The sequence below is a fragment of the Boleophthalmus pectinirostris genome, unplaced genomic scaffold, assembly GCF_026225935.1.
Source record: "Boleophthalmus pectinirostris isolate CB_2022bp ecotype Guang Dong unplaced genomic scaffold, ASM2622593v1 HiC_scaffold_2, whole genome shotgun sequence".
In the NCBI taxonomy this organism is placed as follows: Eukaryota; Metazoa; Chordata; class Actinopteri; order Gobiiformes; family Gobiidae; genus Boleophthalmus; species Boleophthalmus pectinirostris.
The window spans coordinates 42884557-42903722 of record NW_026571152.1 but is presented as its reverse complement, the minus strand read 5'-3'; the positions used below and the strand labels follow the sequence as shown (position 1 = coordinate 42903722).

At 38.1% G+C, this 19166-nt stretch overlaps 1 protein-coding gene across 1 annotated transcript in view; it reads right to left on the bottom strand.

Annotated features, from left to right (window-relative positions):
* The window catches only part of itpr2 (inositol 1,4,5-trisphosphate receptor, type 2), a 246649-nt gene that overhangs the window by 78887 nt on the left and 148596 nt on the right, over window positions 1–19166 (bottom strand). Inside the window, 6 exon segments of the mRNA XM_055155239.1 lie at window positions 15–143; window positions 2166–2285; window positions 3109–3204; window positions 6212–6322; window positions 10771–10971; window positions 14551–14804. Of these exon segments, the coding sequence (XP_055011214.1) occupies window positions 15–143; window positions 2166–2285; window positions 3109–3204; window positions 6212–6322; window positions 10771–10971; window positions 14551–14804 (911 nt within the window).

Here is a 19166-nt window from a genome sequence, read left to right as displayed (position 1 = left end):
TTGTGTATTCGTACCTCGATCTGCGCCGTGTGGTTGGCGTAGTAATGCAGAGCGTCGTCTTTCTCGCTGTCCACGTCGACGGTCAAACCAGGCCCCGCCCCCGGCCTCAGGCTCTGCTGCAGGAGCTTATTATGCCTCGCCAACTGCACACACGGCCACGGGGGAAGATTCACATTTACACTTCACACGCAAAGTTCAGAGACGAAACGGGAGCGAGTTCAGAACGCTCTTTTACAAAACACAAACAAAATGAGACAGAAAATGGAGCAATCATTTGACTCCACGCTGTGCCCCGAAATCTACTGCCGGATCTGAAATGACATCACAACATCACGTCTGACATGTTTGGAAAATGAGGGAAACATCAAGAGCGAGAAGTTTTTTGTTATTTGACTTAAAGAAAAATAATCCAAGCGCTTCCTTCATGCATCACTGTTTTCACACAGTTTAATTTAGTCTTTTTCTGAAGGGACGAAGCAAAGAGACATGAAGACCATAAAAAAACTGAGATGTTTATCATTATTATTATTATTATTATTATTATTATTATTATTATTATTATTAACATCATCATCATTTTTTTAACTATCATTATTATTATAATTTAATTATTCATTTATTATTATTTTTTTATTATAATTATTATTATTATTATTATTATATTATTATATTATTATTATTATATTAACATCATCATCATTTTTTAACTATTATTATTATTATTTATTAATTATTCATTTATTATTATTTTTTATTATAATTTTATTATTATTATTATTATTATTATTATTATTATTATTAATGTTATTGTTATTTATTATTGTATTATTTTTATTATGATTATTTTTATTGTTATTTATTTTTATTTATCTTCCTTTTTTGTTTTTAATTTATTTATGTATTAATTATTATGATTATTATTATAATTTTTCCTTCCTTTTTTTTTTTTATTTATTTATGTATTTATTATTATTACTGTTATTGTTATTATTATTATTATTTTATTTTTTTTTACTTATTTATTTTATTATTGTGGTTATTATTGTTGATGCCTTACTTCTCATGTGCATGTTATAATATATAATGCACATTTACTGGAATAGGAACAATGCATTGGTAAAGGTAATATTTTTATATTCTTGTCTCAGGGAAAGTTCTTATGTTCTTTTTATTTTGTGTGAAAATGAAAATGAAAATAAAAAGTTCCAAAACTGTGATGTTCCACAGCACATAAACAATTCATTTCCATCTGCAGTCCTTCATATAAACCTGGTGGTCGTCTCTAACTGGGCTGTGACGGAAATTTAATGTAGAAAGATTTCTCTCAGTCTGTCTTCGAGTAAATGAAGTGATTTCTTTTTGTTACCAAATGTTTATTAGGACAAAATGAAATAAATGAAAGATTAGTGCCCATCTGTAGACACTAGGGTTGGGCGGTATCCAAATTTTGATACCGTGATACCGCGGTTTACGGTTTTACTGTATTACCAAAACGTCAGCATTTACGTGCGTAACCTTGCGAAACCACAGCCGCGCGACCGATGTGCACCTCTGAAATTTTGTAACTACGCATCAAACCGACACAGACAATAAGAGCTGTGATTGGTCCGCTCTACACACATTTCCGGCTCCACTTTCCCGCTTCATTTTGTACACACGAACGCCACGTTTACATCGTCGCCTCCTAGTGTTGTGGCAGTGAATTACTTCGCAGCACTCAGACCTCGATGCAGATCCATCAATCGAAAACAACAAAGACTAGACTGAAAACTCACCTCTTCTCCCTGGCGTTTAGTACGAGCTGTTCAGGTTATCTTTTTGTTTTTATTGTAGTTTTCACATGTTTTCTGTGTATATGTACATGTAACTGCTTCTTCTGTTTTTGTTGACTTGTATGTGAAGCACGTTGGTCAGCTGAGGGTGTTTTAAATGTGCTATAAAAATAAACTTGAACTGAATTGAACGGGGGCGACACTTTAGAACATTCTTCATGCACGTTTTATTCCAGAGGTCAGGAACAACATGGAAACAACCAGGCCAAATAAGGTCTGTGGAGATGCGAGCACGCTCACAGTAACAATGCCGTTTTTTCAGAGCAGTAAACAACTAAAACTTTTACTTTAGTCCATATTCTCTTTATTATTCTTAGTATTTTGAGTTTGTACCTGATGAGCGAGGATGTAGATGTTGTGTCCCACGTCTCTGGACCGGATCTTGTCTCCGACGCTGTCCTCCTCCTCCTCACTCTCCAGACCCTGAGTGTACGCCTCCTTCATCACGTCCACCTGCACACACACGCACAAAACTCACAGAAACGCACAAAAACGCACACAGAAACGCACAAAACTCACAAAAAACGCACAAAAACGCACAAGACCCTGAGCGTACGCCTCCTTCATCACGTCCACCTGCACACAAATGCACAAAACTCACAGAAACGCACAAAAGCACACAAACACGCACAAAAGCCTCAAAAAGTCACAAAAAAACACAAAAAAAGTCACACAAAAACACAAAAATCTCACAAAAACACAAAAAACTTACTCAAAAAACTCACAAAAACACAAAAAAGTCTCACAAAAAAATCATTCACAAACACAAAAAAAACTCACACAAAAAACTCACAAAAACAAAAAAACTTACTCACAAAAACTCAAAAAAAGTCACACAAAAACCTAAAAAAACCTCACAAAAAAACTCACTCAAAAAACACACAAAAAAAAATCACACAAAAACACAAAAAAAACCTCTCAAAACTCACAAAAACACAAAAAAAGTCTCACACAAAAAAATCATTCAAAAACACAAAAAAGTCACACAAAAACACAAAAAAAGTCACACAAAAAACTCACAAAAACAAAAAAAAGTCTCACACAAAAAAATCATTCAAAAACTCAAAAAAAAGTCACACAAAAACCTCACAAAAACAAAAAAAACTTACTCACAAAAACTCAAAAAAAGTCACACAAAAACCTAAAAAAAAACCTCTGAAAACTCACAAAAACACATAAAAAAATCACACAAAAACACAAAAAAACCTCACTCACAAAAACACAAAAACCTCACAAAACTCAGTCAGAAAAAGACAGAAGAGCAGTGTTGTGTTACCAGCTCTGTGGGCCTCATCTTGTAGAGGATCTTCTCGGCGTTCTCGCTGTCGTGGCGACTCTCCATGATCGCCAGCAGGAGTTTGGAGGCGTTGTTCTAAAGAAAAGACAAGATCAGTTCATTTATTTACACATTTTAAAACATAAAGACTGGAAATGAGATACAAAAATGGGATAATATTGCAATTATTGTTTTGGAGATGCAAATTTTCAAAATTAAAACCATTCAAATGAGCTCAAAGTTATTTTTATTTTGTGTAAACTTCACCTGAACTCAGACATTTACTGTTACATTTCAGCACAAACATGATGCACTCTTCAAAAACTCTCTGAATATTGTTTAATAACTTTTTTGTGTGTTATATTTAAGGCGACAAACAGGAGCCAAAACATTTATTTTTTTGTTTTTTGGTCAGTTTGATCTCTTAACATATAAACTTTCAAGTGGAAACAACAAAACTGTCAACTCCGCACAAATATTTTAATATTTAATCAACTTGTGTCCAAAGAGTTCAAAGTGCAAAGACTGTTTCTTAAAATCTTTCATAGGAACATAAAGATCAGCATTTACAACCTTGTACTTCATGAAATTTTGACAAATCTAATTCAAGGTCTGATTTATTAAAGTTTCAACTCTAAAAAAATTTAGCCGAAGTTTGAATTTTTAGGCAAATTTTAAGTCACTAAAGTTAAGTTACCAAATTCTAAATAAGTTCCAAAATCCCCTCTGTAGATTTTCAGTATCTAACGTCAACAAAAAGAAGCAACCAACGTCTCTTTCCATGTTTTCGTTTTGAATTTCCCAAAAATGTGTCCGTTTTTACACAGACACTGCCTTATTTTTATATGAAAACATCACATGAGGAAAAACTTGTCACACTTTTTTATATTTCTGTGAGTAAACTACAGCAGAAGTTTCAAATTGATATTTCTGAATTTAAGATTTCTCCTTTTCACCTGCAGCGTCTCACACTCCTCACGCTCTGTGTTTGGGGATAAAACTGAACAGATCTAAGGTTAAATATAAACACAAACTCAAATAAATCTCAAATACCGCGTTTCAGACGACAACAAAACATTCTATAAGCCAATATTATTTTATACAGATGGAGTAGATAAAGAAATATAGTTTAAATGCTGATTTCTAAAAGATTCAAATAGAAATGATCAGGTTCAACATTTGTGAATTTACTTTTTGGCAAGTTCAAGTCAAAGTACAAAGTGATGTGAGAAAAACTGTCTCATCTGAGAGTCTGTGTGTTTACAGTGATACTTCCACATCTGCAGTGCTGATGCAAACATTATACTCTTCTGTTTTTTATTCAAGTATTTTTTGGATTATAAGGAGCACTTAAAATCCTTTAATTTCTTCAAAAATCGACAGTGCAGCTTATGTATTAATTCTAGTTGTGTTTACTGACCTCAAACCGATCTTATGTGGTACACACAAAATCAAAAATCTGTCAAAATGTTTTAGTACGACTTTGGTAAAGTACGAAAACGCACTGCTTGATGAATTGGTCGGAAGCTTTGCGGCAACTGTAGTCAGGAGCCTCGCAGAGAACACTCGTATTCCACTGAGTCGTGTTCTTTAGTCCGACAGAAGTTGACTGCATCAGCTGTTCATTTCAGCGCTTGCAAAGTTTATGCAAATGAACCATGTGGTTTTAAGTTTTGTGGACGTCTGGACTAAGGATCAGTCTCAAGTCTCGTCCGTTTGTTTCACTTAATGCGCCTTATAATCCGGTGCGATTTATGCATGAAAATAGACAAGAGAATTCAACATTATTGACATTGTGCCTTATAGTCTGAAAAATACGGTACAAATAATAATAATTATAATAATAATCGTTTAGTCCTGGTTTAGTCCTGGTTTAGTTCTGGTTTCGTCATGGTTTAGTCTTGATGTTCAGTGATGTTAAAAGTCGCCTGGATGAAGTTGGAAATTATTTGATGATGTAAAAATAATTTATGAATGCACTTTTTAAAAAAAAAATGAAAATACAATATTAAAAAAAAAAATCAGTTGTTATTGAAACTCATCAGAACACAAAAGATGCATTTACTTGAAAGGCCTTTAGCTCTGTAAATATCTGTAAATAAACTGTAAATATACTGTAAATATTTGTAAATAAACTGTAAATATCTGTAAAAATGTAAATAAACTGTAAATATCTGTAAATAAACTGTAAATATCTGTAAATATCTGTAAATAAATAAAACTGTAAATAAATACTGTAAATATATCTGTAAATAAATATCTGTAAATAAAACTGTATAAACTGTAAACTGTAAATCTGTAAATAAACTGTAAATATCTGTAAATAAACTGTAAATATCTGTAAATAATCTGTAAATAAAAAATATCTGTAAATAAACTGTAAATATCTGTAAATAAACTGTAAATATCTGTAAATAAATCTGTAAATCTGTAAATAAACTGTAAATATCTGTAAATAAACTGTAAATATCTGTAAATAAACTGTAAATATCTGTAAATAAACTGTAAATATCTGTAAATAAACTGTAAATATCTGTAAATAAACTGTAAATATCTGTAAATAAACTGTAAATATCTGTAAACTGTAAATATCTGTAAATATATCTGTAAATAAACTGTAAATATCTGTAAATAAACTGTAAATATCTGTAAATAAACTGTAAATATCTGTAAAAAATAAAACTGTAAATAAATATCTGTAAAATATAAAACTGTAAATATCTGTAAATATCTGTAAATAAATACTGTAAAAAATATCTGTAAACTGTAAATAAACTGAAAATAAATAAACTGTAAATATCTGTAAATAAACTGTAAATATCTGTAAATAAACTGTAAAATCTGTAAAACTGTAAATAAATATCTGTAAATAAACTGTAAATATCTGTAAATAAACTGTAAATATCTGTAAATAAATAAACTGTAAATATCTGTAAATAAACTGTAAATATCTGTAAATCTGTAAATAAACTGTAAATATCTGTAAATAAACTGTAAATAAACTGTAAATATCTGTAAATATCTGTAAATAAACTGTAAATATCTGTGCTCTTTTCTGTCCTGGCCACAGATGGAGTGTGTAAAAACCCAGAGGAGCTCTCACCTTCAGCTCCAGCACCAGGTCCAGACGGTTCTTCCCCAGAGGGTTTATGGGGTTCACGATCAGAGCGATGATGATGTCGATGCCGTTGGACTCGTGTCTGGCGATGCACGACTGCAGAAGAAGGAAAAGAAGAAAAAGAAGAAGAAGAGAAGCGTTAAAGAAGGAACCATGACTATGTTCAGTCTGCAGGGTTTAACGCTCAATTCACATTTTTTTGTGAAATCTGAATTTTTTGTGAGGTCGTTCAGGTTTCCACTTAAATGTGACTTGTGTGTGATCTCCAGTGTGAACTTTAAGCGCGCTCAGAGTTTACGGAAGTCGCCTAAACATGGACGCAGCATCGAGCACCTGGAGATTTTAAAGTTGCTGTCGAACCAGAGCCACAACATGAACAGAAGATTTGTTTTAAAACGGAGATTGAGAAGGAAAAAATCATTATCACGATTATTTTGGTCAATATTGAAATTCAAACGATTATTTTTTGTTACACGATGCATTTATTCACCATTTCTCAAAAAAAAAACTAAACACTTTGTTATTGATAATTTACCCAAACGTTCAAATTGAAAATAAATATCGGCTACAAAAATATAAACCTTAGAGCAGTAAAATAAACTTTGAACATGAAATAAGGCAGAAAAAAAAAAAAGTACCCAAAATAAACTAAATATCAATCTCTATACTTACAAAATAAAATAAATATACTTAAATATGTATAAATATATCCCAAAATAAACTTGTTAACTGTTAAGCTTAAATCGTAAATCACAAATCAAAATCGCGATCAAAATTCGATTAATTGCACAAACTTCGACGAGGTTTATGAAGAAATTTATGAAGGTGCTGGAAAATACAACGGAAACAGAAAACACACGCCAGAATTCTCGTAGAGGTTCAAATGCAAAACCAGGGTGACCAGATTTTCAAAATAAAAAACTGGGACGTCCCTGGTTTGTGGTGGTTGGTAAAATTAAAATTGTGAATCAAGTGCGAAATTAAGTAAAACTGTTCTGCACTCGGCTCTAATTTGAGTCAGTTTAGTCACATTTTCTTTGTGTTTTGTTGTTTTTAAGCAGATTTTCTGTATTTTACCAAAACAAATGACAGTTTATGTTTCTCTTTCACTGTTGGCAAGGATTAAATTGATCCAAAATAGAGACACCTGGGACTTTTCTGGTTTAGTTCTGGTTTAGACCTGGTTTAGACCTGGTTTAGACCTGGTTTAGACCTGATGTAGTCCTGGTTTAGACCTGGTTTAGACCTGATTTAGTCCTGGTTTAGACCTGGTTTAGATCTGATGTAGTCCTGTTTTAGACCTGTTTAGTCCTGTTTTAGTCCCGTTTTAGTCCGTTTTAGTCCTGTTTTAGACCTGGTTTAGTCCTGTTTTAGACCTGGTTTAGACCTGGTTTAGACCTGGTTTAGTCCTGGTTTTACCTGGTTTAGTCCTGTTTTAGACCTGGTTTAGTCCTGGTTTAGACCTGACCTGGTTTAGACCTGGTTTAGTCCTGGTTTAGTCCTGGTTTAGACCTGGTTTAGTCCTGGTTTAGACCTGGTTTAGTCCTGTTTTAGACCTGGTTTAGTCCTGGTTTAGTCCTGTTTTAGACCTGGTTTAGACCTGGTTTAGTCCTGTTTAGTCCTGGTTTAGTCCTGGTTTAGTCCTGTTTTAGTCCTGGTTTAGTCCTGGTTTAGACCTGGTTTAGTCCTGGTTTAGACCTGGTTTAGTCCTGTTTAGACCTGGTTTAGACCTGGTTTAGACCTGGTTTAGTTCCTGTTTTAGACCTGGTTTAGTCCTGGTTTAGTCCTGGTTTAGACCTGGTTTAGACCTGGTTTAGTCCTGGTTTAGTTTCCTGGTTTAGACCTGGTTTAGTCCTGGTTTAGTCCTGGTTTAGACCTGGTTTAGTCCTGTTTTAGTCCTGGTTTTAGACCTGGTTTTAGTCCTGTTTTAGACCTGGTTTAGTCCTGGTTTAGACCTGGTTTAGTCCTGTTTTAGACCTGGTTTAGTCCTGGTTTTAGTCCTGTTTTAGTCCTGGTTTAGTCCTGTTTTAGACCTGGTTTAGTCCTGGTTTTAGACCTGGTTTAGACCTGGTTTAGTCCTGGTTTAGTCCTGGTTTAGTCCTGTTTTAGACCTGGTTTAGTCCTGTTTTAGACCTGGTTTAGTCCTGGTTTAGACCTGGTTTAGTCCTGGTTTAGTCCTGGTTTAGTCCTGGTTTAGTCCTGGTTTAGACCTGGTTTAGTCCTGGTTTAGACCTGGTTTTAGACCTGTTTAGTCCTGTTTAGACCTGGTTTAGTCCTGGTTTAGTCCTGGTTTAGTCCTGGTTTAGACCTGGTTTAGTCCTGTTTTTAGTCCTGGTTTAGTCCTGGTTTAGTCCTGGTTTTAGTCCTGGGACATTTCTTGTCCAAAGCAAAAAAAAATCTAACAATGGCTTTTTTTTTTTTTTTTTTTTTTTTTTTTTTTTTTGCTGAAACGTAATTTTTAAAAATAAAAAAAGCCTTTGGACGTCTGAGTGTGTGATGCATTTTTCCACTTTTGTCTTGCTGCTGGAGAATACAACACACATTTACACACACATACACACACATTTACACACACACACATTTACACACACACACACACACACATTCACACACACATTCACACACACTTTGCCACAGAAAACCATAAACCAAAAGTTCCGCAAACCTAAAGCGGGGAACTTCCGGCCGTTGTGAAAAAGGTCAAATATCCAACAAGTCCCACTTATAAAAACAGGCTTCGTCAACAGAATTACAGCGTCGTTAAGTGGATCATTTACCCGGGATAATCGTGTTGTTGCACGAGTTAAACAGAGTGGAGCAGAGGAGACTTTAATCCTCTTAACTATGACACTAATAATCTCACACACGTCATGTCGGCGCAGACGGAAACACCACGACAAAACTGTTACAGAACCAAAGCGTGGAGTCTGGATCAGCTCAGGAGCATCAGGAATCAGTAAAAGAATCTGGTTTGGAGCAGAGATCGGAGTCCAAAAGGAAGAAATTTGACTTTTGTTTGCGTTAAACGTGAAGAAATAAAAGTATGTATTGCCCGTGTCGTTTCCTCGTCACAAACAGACCTGGAGTTGTGTTTTTTTGTTTCATTCTCACATGTTTAACACACAAACCTGCACATTTAGGTTGAGTTCTTCTCTCAGACAGAAAGAAAACACTCTGTTCCACCTGGTGATGTCATGCTCCACTGTGTTTTTAAGCTCCACACACCTTCACTGGAATCAGAGAGTGTGTTTACGTGCACATCAGTGTCCCGGGTATGAGCGGCTTTTTTGAGTGTCCCGGGTTCTTCATGGTGCATGTAAACACAGTGTCCCGGTTATTAGAAACTGGGACACTGTAGCTGGTTTATTCCGATAGTAACCGGGATACTGTGGCATGTAAACGCAGTATCCCGGTTACTGCAACATAAAGTTGAGTGTGCATGCGTCCAACAGACACTTTCCAGTCTTTTCACCACAACAGCGACATAAATAAAGTGACCGACATAAATAAAGTGAACATACATGAGTGAAATGACTGTAAAATTAAGAGCTGCACTAAACCTGCACATGTACAATCTGCACTCGTGTGACGCTGAAAAACTAAAACATGAACTATCTCCTGTACTGTAAACGCACAGAACAGACTCACCATCATCAGCACCTCCTCTGTCACAAAAAGAACATAATCCACTGAGTCGTGTCATTTAGTCCGAAAGAAGCTGAACCGCACAAGCAGCACAAGGAGCGAGCTGATTTTTTTTTATTTTTTTTTTTCAGTGCTCACAGTTTATGCAAATGAGTCATGTGGTTTTAACTTTTGTTTCTGTAAAACGTAAACAAATGTGATCAAAGTTGAATGATCTGATCAAACGGGCTGATGTGGCTCTACAGTGGTTCTGGTTTATATGTTGTAAAGTTGAGTTTATTTATGTAGAAGATTTTAATGAAGAATCTGTTGGTTTGATGTGTGCAGTGGATTGTGGGAAATCTCATAGGTCCTCATGCTGGTTAAACCTCCCGAGCTCATGGTTGTTTGTATTTTTCCTGGTTTATTAATTTTAATTAAGTTAATTTTTGCGCTTGTGCATTTATAAGATTATGTCAAGAAACCGGGATACTCCATTTGATCATGTACACGCGGATATGAGAGTCCCGGTTTGTCAGTGCTCATGTAAATGCAGTAACACGAACACTGATGTGCATGTGAACACACTCATTTGGATAATTTCAGCTCTGGAATTGCCAATCTGTACTGAACTAAGGTAAGGAACGAAGGTAAAAGGAGCTGTGAACGTGAAAACTACCGCTTTCATGATCACAAGGTGGAGCAAAGCATTTGGAGCTTTGGAGAAGCAGACAGACTAATAATAAAGAGTCAAACATGTAAAAGAAACAAAACACAAGTCCAGGTCTGTTTTCGAGGAGGGGACAACATTAGAACACAACTTAAACCTCACAAAAGTTAATTTTGCGTAATATAAGAGCTTTAAATCTTTGAAAATTGTGACTGAGGTAGAGTGAGAGATGTTTTGGTGACAGTCTGACCTGGTTCTCGTGGCAGGGGCCTTGGCAGTACTCGGTGATGGTCTCCAGAGTCTGTCGGACCAGGTCCACGTTGCTCTCGTTGATGTAAAGGCCCAGCAGCCCCAGGCCTCCTGTGGTGCTGCCGCAGATGCAGTCGAGAAACTGCAGAGTCTCACACACCAGGTTATAGTTGGTCTTATTGTTCTGGTTTCTCAGGAAGTTCTGGAAAAAGGATTTTAAAGGTAAAGTGTGAGTTTATATAACACAGAACACTTGTACAGTGCTTCACACAAAAGAAATAAGAAAGTGAATGAAAGGTGGTTTTAAAGATGTTGGTTTTCAGGGCTTCAGGTGTTTCCTACTCATTTTAAACTCTTTTTGCTCTTAGTTTTTTTATATTATATTGTGATGTTTGAGCTTCTGTGTCATTTCCCTTGTGGATCAATAAAGTTTGTCTAAATCTAAAGGCCGACACACACTACAGGATTTTTCAGTCTTAAAGGATTTTTAAATGTGCGACAAAAAGTGCACACACCACAGACACGAGGAGAATCTTACAAGATTTTAAATCTGTGATTGCAAAGACTGCAGCAGGATCCGTCTGCGGGACACAGGATATAAATCTGTGAGTGCGATGGCATCAGCTGTTTCCTGTCCACAGTAAAACCAGTCGCTCTGAGACTCTGAAATGTTCAAAGATCAAACTCTGCACTTCTAGTTTAGATCCAAGTCAAAACTGTATTATTATTATTTGTCAAATGTGGAGCAAAACTTCAGATTAGGACTGTCACGGTTACCGAGTTTCTCCTGTGGTGTGGTATAGCGGCTCAACAGCGAACAGCGACGTATGTGGTGATATCACCCCACCCCACCCACCCCCACCCCACATCCCCCACCCCACATCCCCCGGACTTATAATATTTCCAGCGGCTCTGAAAACTCTCTGATGATGCACTTGTTGCAGATGCACATGTGTGTTGGTTGTCGTGTGGATACAGTGTGTGTAGCAGGAGAAGTAACATTTGGCTTCAGAACATCTCGCCAGATCTCACTGTGGCAGCTCGGGTCAGAGTCCTGCACCGGGTCGGGTCAGAGTCCTGCACCGGGTCAGGTACCCGCAGATTTAAAGGTTGTATGGAGGATTTTTTTTGTTTCAAATTGTCAAGTGATAGATTATAAAGATGCAGTCGCCTTGTAATTATGATGACCAAAAAAAAGAGCATAAAAATTCATCAACTCTGGACGTGGTGGGGCTAAACATTTGCCAATAGATAACGACACTGCCTCGTTATCTGTGAGCTGACAGGCTGTCAATCAAACTCCCTACGTTTCTAGTGTAACTGACTTGCCTGCGCCGCCGGTTACGTGGTTTACGTACGACTGTCACACAGTCCACAGACGCAAGACGCACAGACGCTGTTTACTCCACCAACGCAACAGTTCTTAGCGGCTTTTTTTGACCTATATCTTCCTCGCAGTTCGCACAAAGTTTGTTGCAATGGCGACAAGAATCCAGGAGCAGTTCGCCGCAAAAGAAAGTCCGTTTTTGAGGTCGCTGAAAGAAGAAGACAAGGGGAAAAGCAGCGAAGCCAAACTAAGGCGATTCTTGAAGATTCATTCCAGCGATGGCGCGACTGAAGCAGACGAAGGGTCTAAAGACTGAACCACTGGTCCACAAATTACTCCTGGACAGGAAACTTCTGCTTATTATGAAAACGTACTTTATTTCCAAGAGCTACACAAACGTTTTTCAGGACACGAAAGTGATATCCTATGTCTGAAAACGTAATTTTCAAGGCAAAGAAAGAGTCGCTTGCTGCTGCGTGTTGTAGTTAGTTCATTCGCACTGAATCTCCGCGCAACCTTCTCTGCTCCCCTTTCCTGCTCCTCTCCTCTCTCCTCTCCCTGCTCCGCTCTTCTCCCTGCTCCTCACTTCTCGTCCGCGCACGAAATGTCCGCGCCCCCCTTCCCCCCGCTCCTCACTTCTCCGTCTTGTCTAACCAACACTGTAGTTAGTTGTTTACAAGTCATGTTCACCGGCTGTAAACAAACCTGTTTGTGGCGTAAGGAGGAGGAGGGAGGAGGTGTTTCTACGTAGGAGCTGTGGGGGAGGGGAGGTGGTTTCACGCATGCGCAACATTTGAAAAAGGACAAACAGTCGCTGGATTTTCCTTGGAAAATCCTCTATACAACCTTTAAGAGAGAGAGAACCCCAAGTATGAGCCCGTGGAGCAGGTGTCCTCAAAGCGCGATCGGGTGACGGCCGCACTTAACTCCGTGCGGTGTGGAGCTCTGAGTCATCAGACGGTCTACGCGGGCGCACCTTAGTCCTGGGTTAGTCCTGGGTTAGTCCTGGGTTAGTCCTGGGTTATCAAGGGCACGGGCATTAGCGGGTGTGGGTCTCTAAAATGGTGCAGTGCAGGACTCTGGGTCGGGTCACGTTGGTCGTGTGCACCTTTCAAACACCTCAAACACCTCAAACTTGATTCACAGCACCGTTTTGTGGACTGGGGTCATTATTTGTGGAGAACAAATTCTATGGATAATGTGGATGAGACGCTACAGGTTATTATGAATTTATTAATAAATCTTCGCATTATTTTTGCTGTTTCCTGAGTTTGTATTTTGTGTCTCTGTGTCCGTCTCTTCTGCCTCTGACGCTCTGTTTTGTCAGTTGTTATCGTGCCGTTGCTGATGTTTGTTGCTTTCAAAATCAGATGAAAAAAAAAAACGCACACCAAAGTTCTTGTAGAAGTGCAAATGCAAGGAACAGCAAAATAAAAAGTGAAGAAAATATCTGGCAAAGGCTTTTTTTGACGAAAAGTTATTGAAAATTTTTTTAAAAAGCTTTTGGATATCGGCCATCTGAGTTACAGACAGACAGTGTTGGGGAGTAACAGATTACATGTACCAGAGTAATCAGAGTACAAATTATGAGTAACTGTATTCAGTTACAGTTACTGTTTCAGTGAGTGGTAATTGGATTACAGTTACTTTGTTGGAATAAATGGATTACACAGAGGGATTTTCCTGTTTTCACATTTTGGGTTAAACCAGGTCTAAAACCAGGTCTAAACCAGGTCTGAACCAGGTCTAAACCAGGACTAAAACCAGGATTAAAACCAGGTCTAAACCAGGTCTGAACCAGGTCTAAACCAGGACTAAACCAGAACTAAACCAGGTCTGAACCAGGACTAAAACCAGGACTAATCCAGGTCTAAAACAGGACTAATCCAGGATTTATCAGGACTAAACCAGAACTAAACCAGGTCTAAAACCAGGACTAAACCAGGTCTAAACCAGGACTAAACCAGGCTGCGTGGACCGTGTCTCCTCCTCTTAACCAAATATTTTTTATTTGGTTGAGTAAAGTCTGGTCTTTTTTATTTTCTTTTAGCAGAGGAAACATCTTATGTTATGATTTCCTCGTCTTTGTTTCTCTACAGCAAATCAAGTAATCCAAAGTAATCAGATTACATTACTCATTTTAAGTAATTTAATGGATTACGTTACAAACTACATTTTGGGGTCTGTAATCTGTAATCTGTAGGGGAATACATTTTAAAAGTCACCTTCCCGACACTGCAGACAGAGCAGCTCAGAGTCACACAAGAAGTGCAGCAGCTTTAAAGACACAAAGAGGCACATGAAGACATAAAGTCGGGTCACATCTCCCTGAACTCAAGGAGAAGCAAATCGCAGTTTAAATCGGGTAAATTCTCCTACAGTGTGTGTCCGTTTTAAGTCTAAATCAAAGTTTTTGTGACTAGTATTTGATGAAAACCCGTCGGCGTTTGGTACCTGCAGCTCTGAGTTGTGGTTCTCACAGAGCAGCTGGAGGTAGCGGAGGATGGGGTTCATGATGGAGATGGAGGGGCTCATCTGGGTCTCCTCCAGGACCTCCTCCGAGCCCAGGGCCTCGCTGTTCTGACCCAGGCCCTCCAGGTCGGGCTCCAGCTCCTTCCTGTAGGCGGTGAAGGCCTTGGACGTGGCCGAGGACGCCTCCTTCAGCTGTCCACGCATGTCGTCCCTCATGTGCAGGCTCGAGTCTTTACCTACGACAAGAAATATCAACTTTAACGCTTATTCAACTTTTATTTATAGATTATATCCAAAAAGTGGAAATGATGTGTGTGTGTGTATGTATATATATATATATATATATATATATATATATAACCCAAACTTTAACGCTGATGTTTTTCTCTACTGAACGAAAAGTAAAAGGAGCTGAAAACTTGAAAACTACAGCTTCCGGTTTGGAGATGAGACGAACCCCCTACAGATTACAGATTACAGATTACAGATTACACACACCAAAATGTAGTTTGTAACAGAATCCATCAAGTTACTTAAGGTGAGTAATGTAATCTGAATACTTTGGATTACTTGATATTGTCATGCTTTTTCACTTCTTTTGTACATTACCATTTGTCATTTAATAAATAAATTAAAAAAATATATATATAATGCCATGTTGTTTTTTTTAACTACATGAATGTAACAACCACATCGTGAAAATTCTTGTTTGTTCAGTCTTTACTTGACCATATCAAAAAATATTATTGATAGAAAAATTATTTTTATATGAAATCACAATTATGTCCACCTACTGTTAGTGTCATATTGTATTAGTTTAGTCCTAGTTTAGACCTGGTTTTAGTCCTAGTTTAGTCCTGTAACTTCCTCTGCCTGGAGCTGAACGCTGTGGGCGACGTCACGCTCGCTCGGTCCTCGTCTGTCCACAGTGTGCGGCATAAACGTGTGAGGCGGCGTAAACGTGTGAGTAAACGTGTGAGTAAACGTGTGAGGCGGCGTAAACGTGTGAGTAAACGTGTGAGTAAACGTGTGAGGCGGCGTAAACGTGTGAGTAAACGTGTGAGTAAACGTGTGAGGCGGCGTAAACGTGTGAGTAAACGTGTGAGGCGGCGCGTAAACGTGTGAGTAAACATGTGAGTAAACGTGTGAGTAAACGTGTGAGTAAAACGTAAACGTGTGAGGTAAACGGTGAGTAAACGTGTGAGTAAACGTGTGAGTAAACGTGTGAGTAAACGTGTGAGTAAACGTGTGAGTAAACGTGTGAGTAAACGTGTGAGTAAACGTGTGAGTAAACGTGTGAGTAAACGTGTGAGTAAACGTGTGAGTAAACGTGTGAGTAAACGTGTGAGTAAACGTGTGAGTAAACGTGTGAGTAAACGTGTGAGTAAACGTGTGAGTAAACGTGTGAGGCGGCGTAAACGTGTGAGTAAACGTGTGAGTAAACGTGTGAGTAAACGTGTGAGTAAACGTGTGAGTAAACGTGTGAGTAAACGTGTGAGTAAACGTGTGAGTAAACGTAAACGTGTGACGTGTGAGTAAACGTGTGAGTAAACGTGTGAGTAAACGTGTGAGTAAACGTGTGAGAGTGAAACAACGTGTGAGTAAACGTGTGAGTAAACGTGTGAGTAAACGTGTGAGTAAACGTGTGAGTAAACGTAAACGTGTGAGTAAACGTGTGAGTAAACGAGTAAACGTGTGAGTAAACGTGTGAGTAAACGTGTGAGTAAACGTGTGAGTAAACGTGTGAGTAAACGTGTGAACGTAAACGTAAACGTGTGAGTAAACGTAAACGTAAACGTGTGAGTAAACGTGTGAGTAAACGTGTGAGTAAACGTAAACGTGTGAGTAAACGTGTGAGGTAAACGTGTGAGTAAACGTGTGAGTAAACGTAAACGTGTGTAAACGTGTGAGTAAACGTGTGAGTAAACGTGTGAGTAAATGTGAGTAAACGTGTGAGTAAACGTAAACGTGTGAGTAAACGTGTGAGTAAACGTGTGTAAACGTGTGAGTAAACGTGTGAGTGTGAGTAAAACGTGTGAGTAAACGTGTGAGTAAACGTAACGTGTGTAAATGTGAGTAAACATGTGAGTAAACGTGTGAGTAAACGTAAACGTGTGAGTAAACTGTGAGTAAACGTGTGAGTAAACGTGTGAGTAAACGTGTGAGTAAACGTGAGTAAACGTGTGAGTAAACGTGTGAGTAAACGTAAACGTGTGTAAAGTGAGTAAACGTGTGAGTAAACGTGTGAGTAAACGTGTGAGTAAACGTGTGAGTAAACGTGTGAGTAAACATGTGAGTAAACGTGTGAGTAAACGTGTGAGTAAACGTGTGACGTGTGAGTAACGTGTGAGTAAACGTGTGAGTAAACGTAAACGTGTGAGTAAACGTGTGAGTAAACGTGTGAGTAAACGTGTGAGTAAACGTGTGAGTAAACGTGTGAGTAAACGTGTGAGTAAACGTGTGAGTAAACGTGTGAGTAAAACGTAAACGTGTGAGTAAACGTGTGAGTAAACGTGTGTGAGTAAACGTGTGTAAACGTGTGAGTAAATGTGAGTAAACGTGTGAGTAAACGTGTGAGTAAACGTGTGAGTAAACGTGTGTAAAGTAAACGTGTGAGTAAACGTGTGAGTAAACGTGTGAGTAAACGTGTGAGTAAACGTGTGAGTAAACGTGTGAGTAAACGTGTGAGTAAACGTGAGTAAACGTGTGAGTAAACGTGTGAGTAAACGTGTGAGTAAACGTGTGAGTAAACGTGTGAGTAAACGTGTGAGTAAACGTGTGTAAACGTGTGAGTAAACGTGTGAGTGAGTAAACGTGTGAGTAAAGTAAACGTGTGAGTAAACGTGTGAGTAAACGTGTGAGTAAACGTGTGAGTAAACGTGTGAGTAAACGTGTGAGTAAACGTGTGAGTAAACGTGTGAGTAAACGTGTGAGTAAACGTGTGCGGCGGCGTAAACGTGTGAGGTGCAGTTCAGACACAACAGGCTCTGACGGCCTCATGTGTCACACGTCTGCACATGTGACCGTACAGGAGCTCACAGACCGAGACTCTGAGGGGATTTTAACTCGTCCACTGTTATAATCCAGGACCAAACGGGCTCAGGACCAAAGGGGACCACCCAGACTGAACTCGAGAGCAGCTTTTACAGTAAGCCTCGTGTTAGGAGAAATAATAATTACAGTGAACTCCTCATACTGACCCATCATCACAGTTTCCATTTGATTTTATTTTGTCTTAATAAAAACTTTTCACTTTTTTAGCCTCGTTTCCTTTTCGGTCCAGAGTGTGTGACCCGACCCTCCTGACCAACCGCTACACTCAATGTTTTATTCCTTTTGCCATAAAACTTTTAAATGTAAAGTAAAAAGAACTGATTAAAGTTACATGGACCAATACACCAAAAGAAAATTGTGTCTGAGGGCACGTCTAGTTTAATTTAAAGAATTATATTTTATATTATCTTCATGGTATAAAAATGTTAATCAAATTTTCTTAAAGCTTGTTTTTGTTTTCTCTTTTTGTGTTTAAAAAAAAAATCTGCTTATGTTTGAGAAAGTCCAAAAGTAAGAGAGACGCTTTAAAGTAAAATGACTGAAAAGAAAAAAAATCTTAATCAATATGAGTATTTTTCGAGCTTTAAGGCGCAATATCAATAATGTTGAATTCTCTCGTCTATTTTCTCCTGTGGCCGACAAGAGCGAGACACTTTTACATTTCACAACACAAATGAACACGTTTGAAAACAAAATCACATCTAAAATACACATTTACATCTTGAAAACGAACAAATTAACTAAAACTTGGGAACAATTTAGCTAAAATGTGTGAATAAATTAACTATGTGAGAACGAAAACTAAAAATGAATTAACTAAAAATGCGAACAATTTAGCTAAAATGTGTGAATAAATTAACTTAAACTTGGGAAAGAATGAACTAAAACATGGAACTAGTTAAATAAAATGTAGAAAGAATTAACTAAAATGTGGGAAAGAATTAACTAAAACTTGGGAATGAATTAACTATAACGTGGAAACTAATTAACTAAATCGTGGGAAAGATTTAATTAAAACAAGGGAACTAGAGGTCTGCGCGGGACAGAATGTTCAGTCCTGTTCCAGTCCGCTCCCACTCTGTAGAGTCCCGCGCCCGCCGCCCGCCCGCCGCCCGCCCGCCGCTCCCGCAAAGAATTGTAATTTTCAATCCCGCTCCTGCCCGCATCTGTGATATTTTGTCCCGCAGGATGGGAACCTTTGCTTTCTTAAGCTCTATCAAACACAGAAAAGCGAAAGGAAATGGGCTGCGTAGGGGAGGAGGCGCGGTGGGCGATCCGGCAGCATGGTTAGTCCTCACTAAATCCTGTTTTAGTCCTGGTTTATAGACCTGGTTTTAGACCTGGTTTAGTGGTGCAGCCCGCGCGGCGTACGAGACGGAGGACAGTCTGCGGCTTAAAATATTTTTATTAATGCCAGATAAAATCTCCAGCACAAATTATGCATGATATTCTTACATTCATCATTTGTATATTTTACTTTATACTCATATTTAGTTTGCGGGACTGTAGTTTATCATCCCATCCGCCCGCTCCCGTGTTGTTTA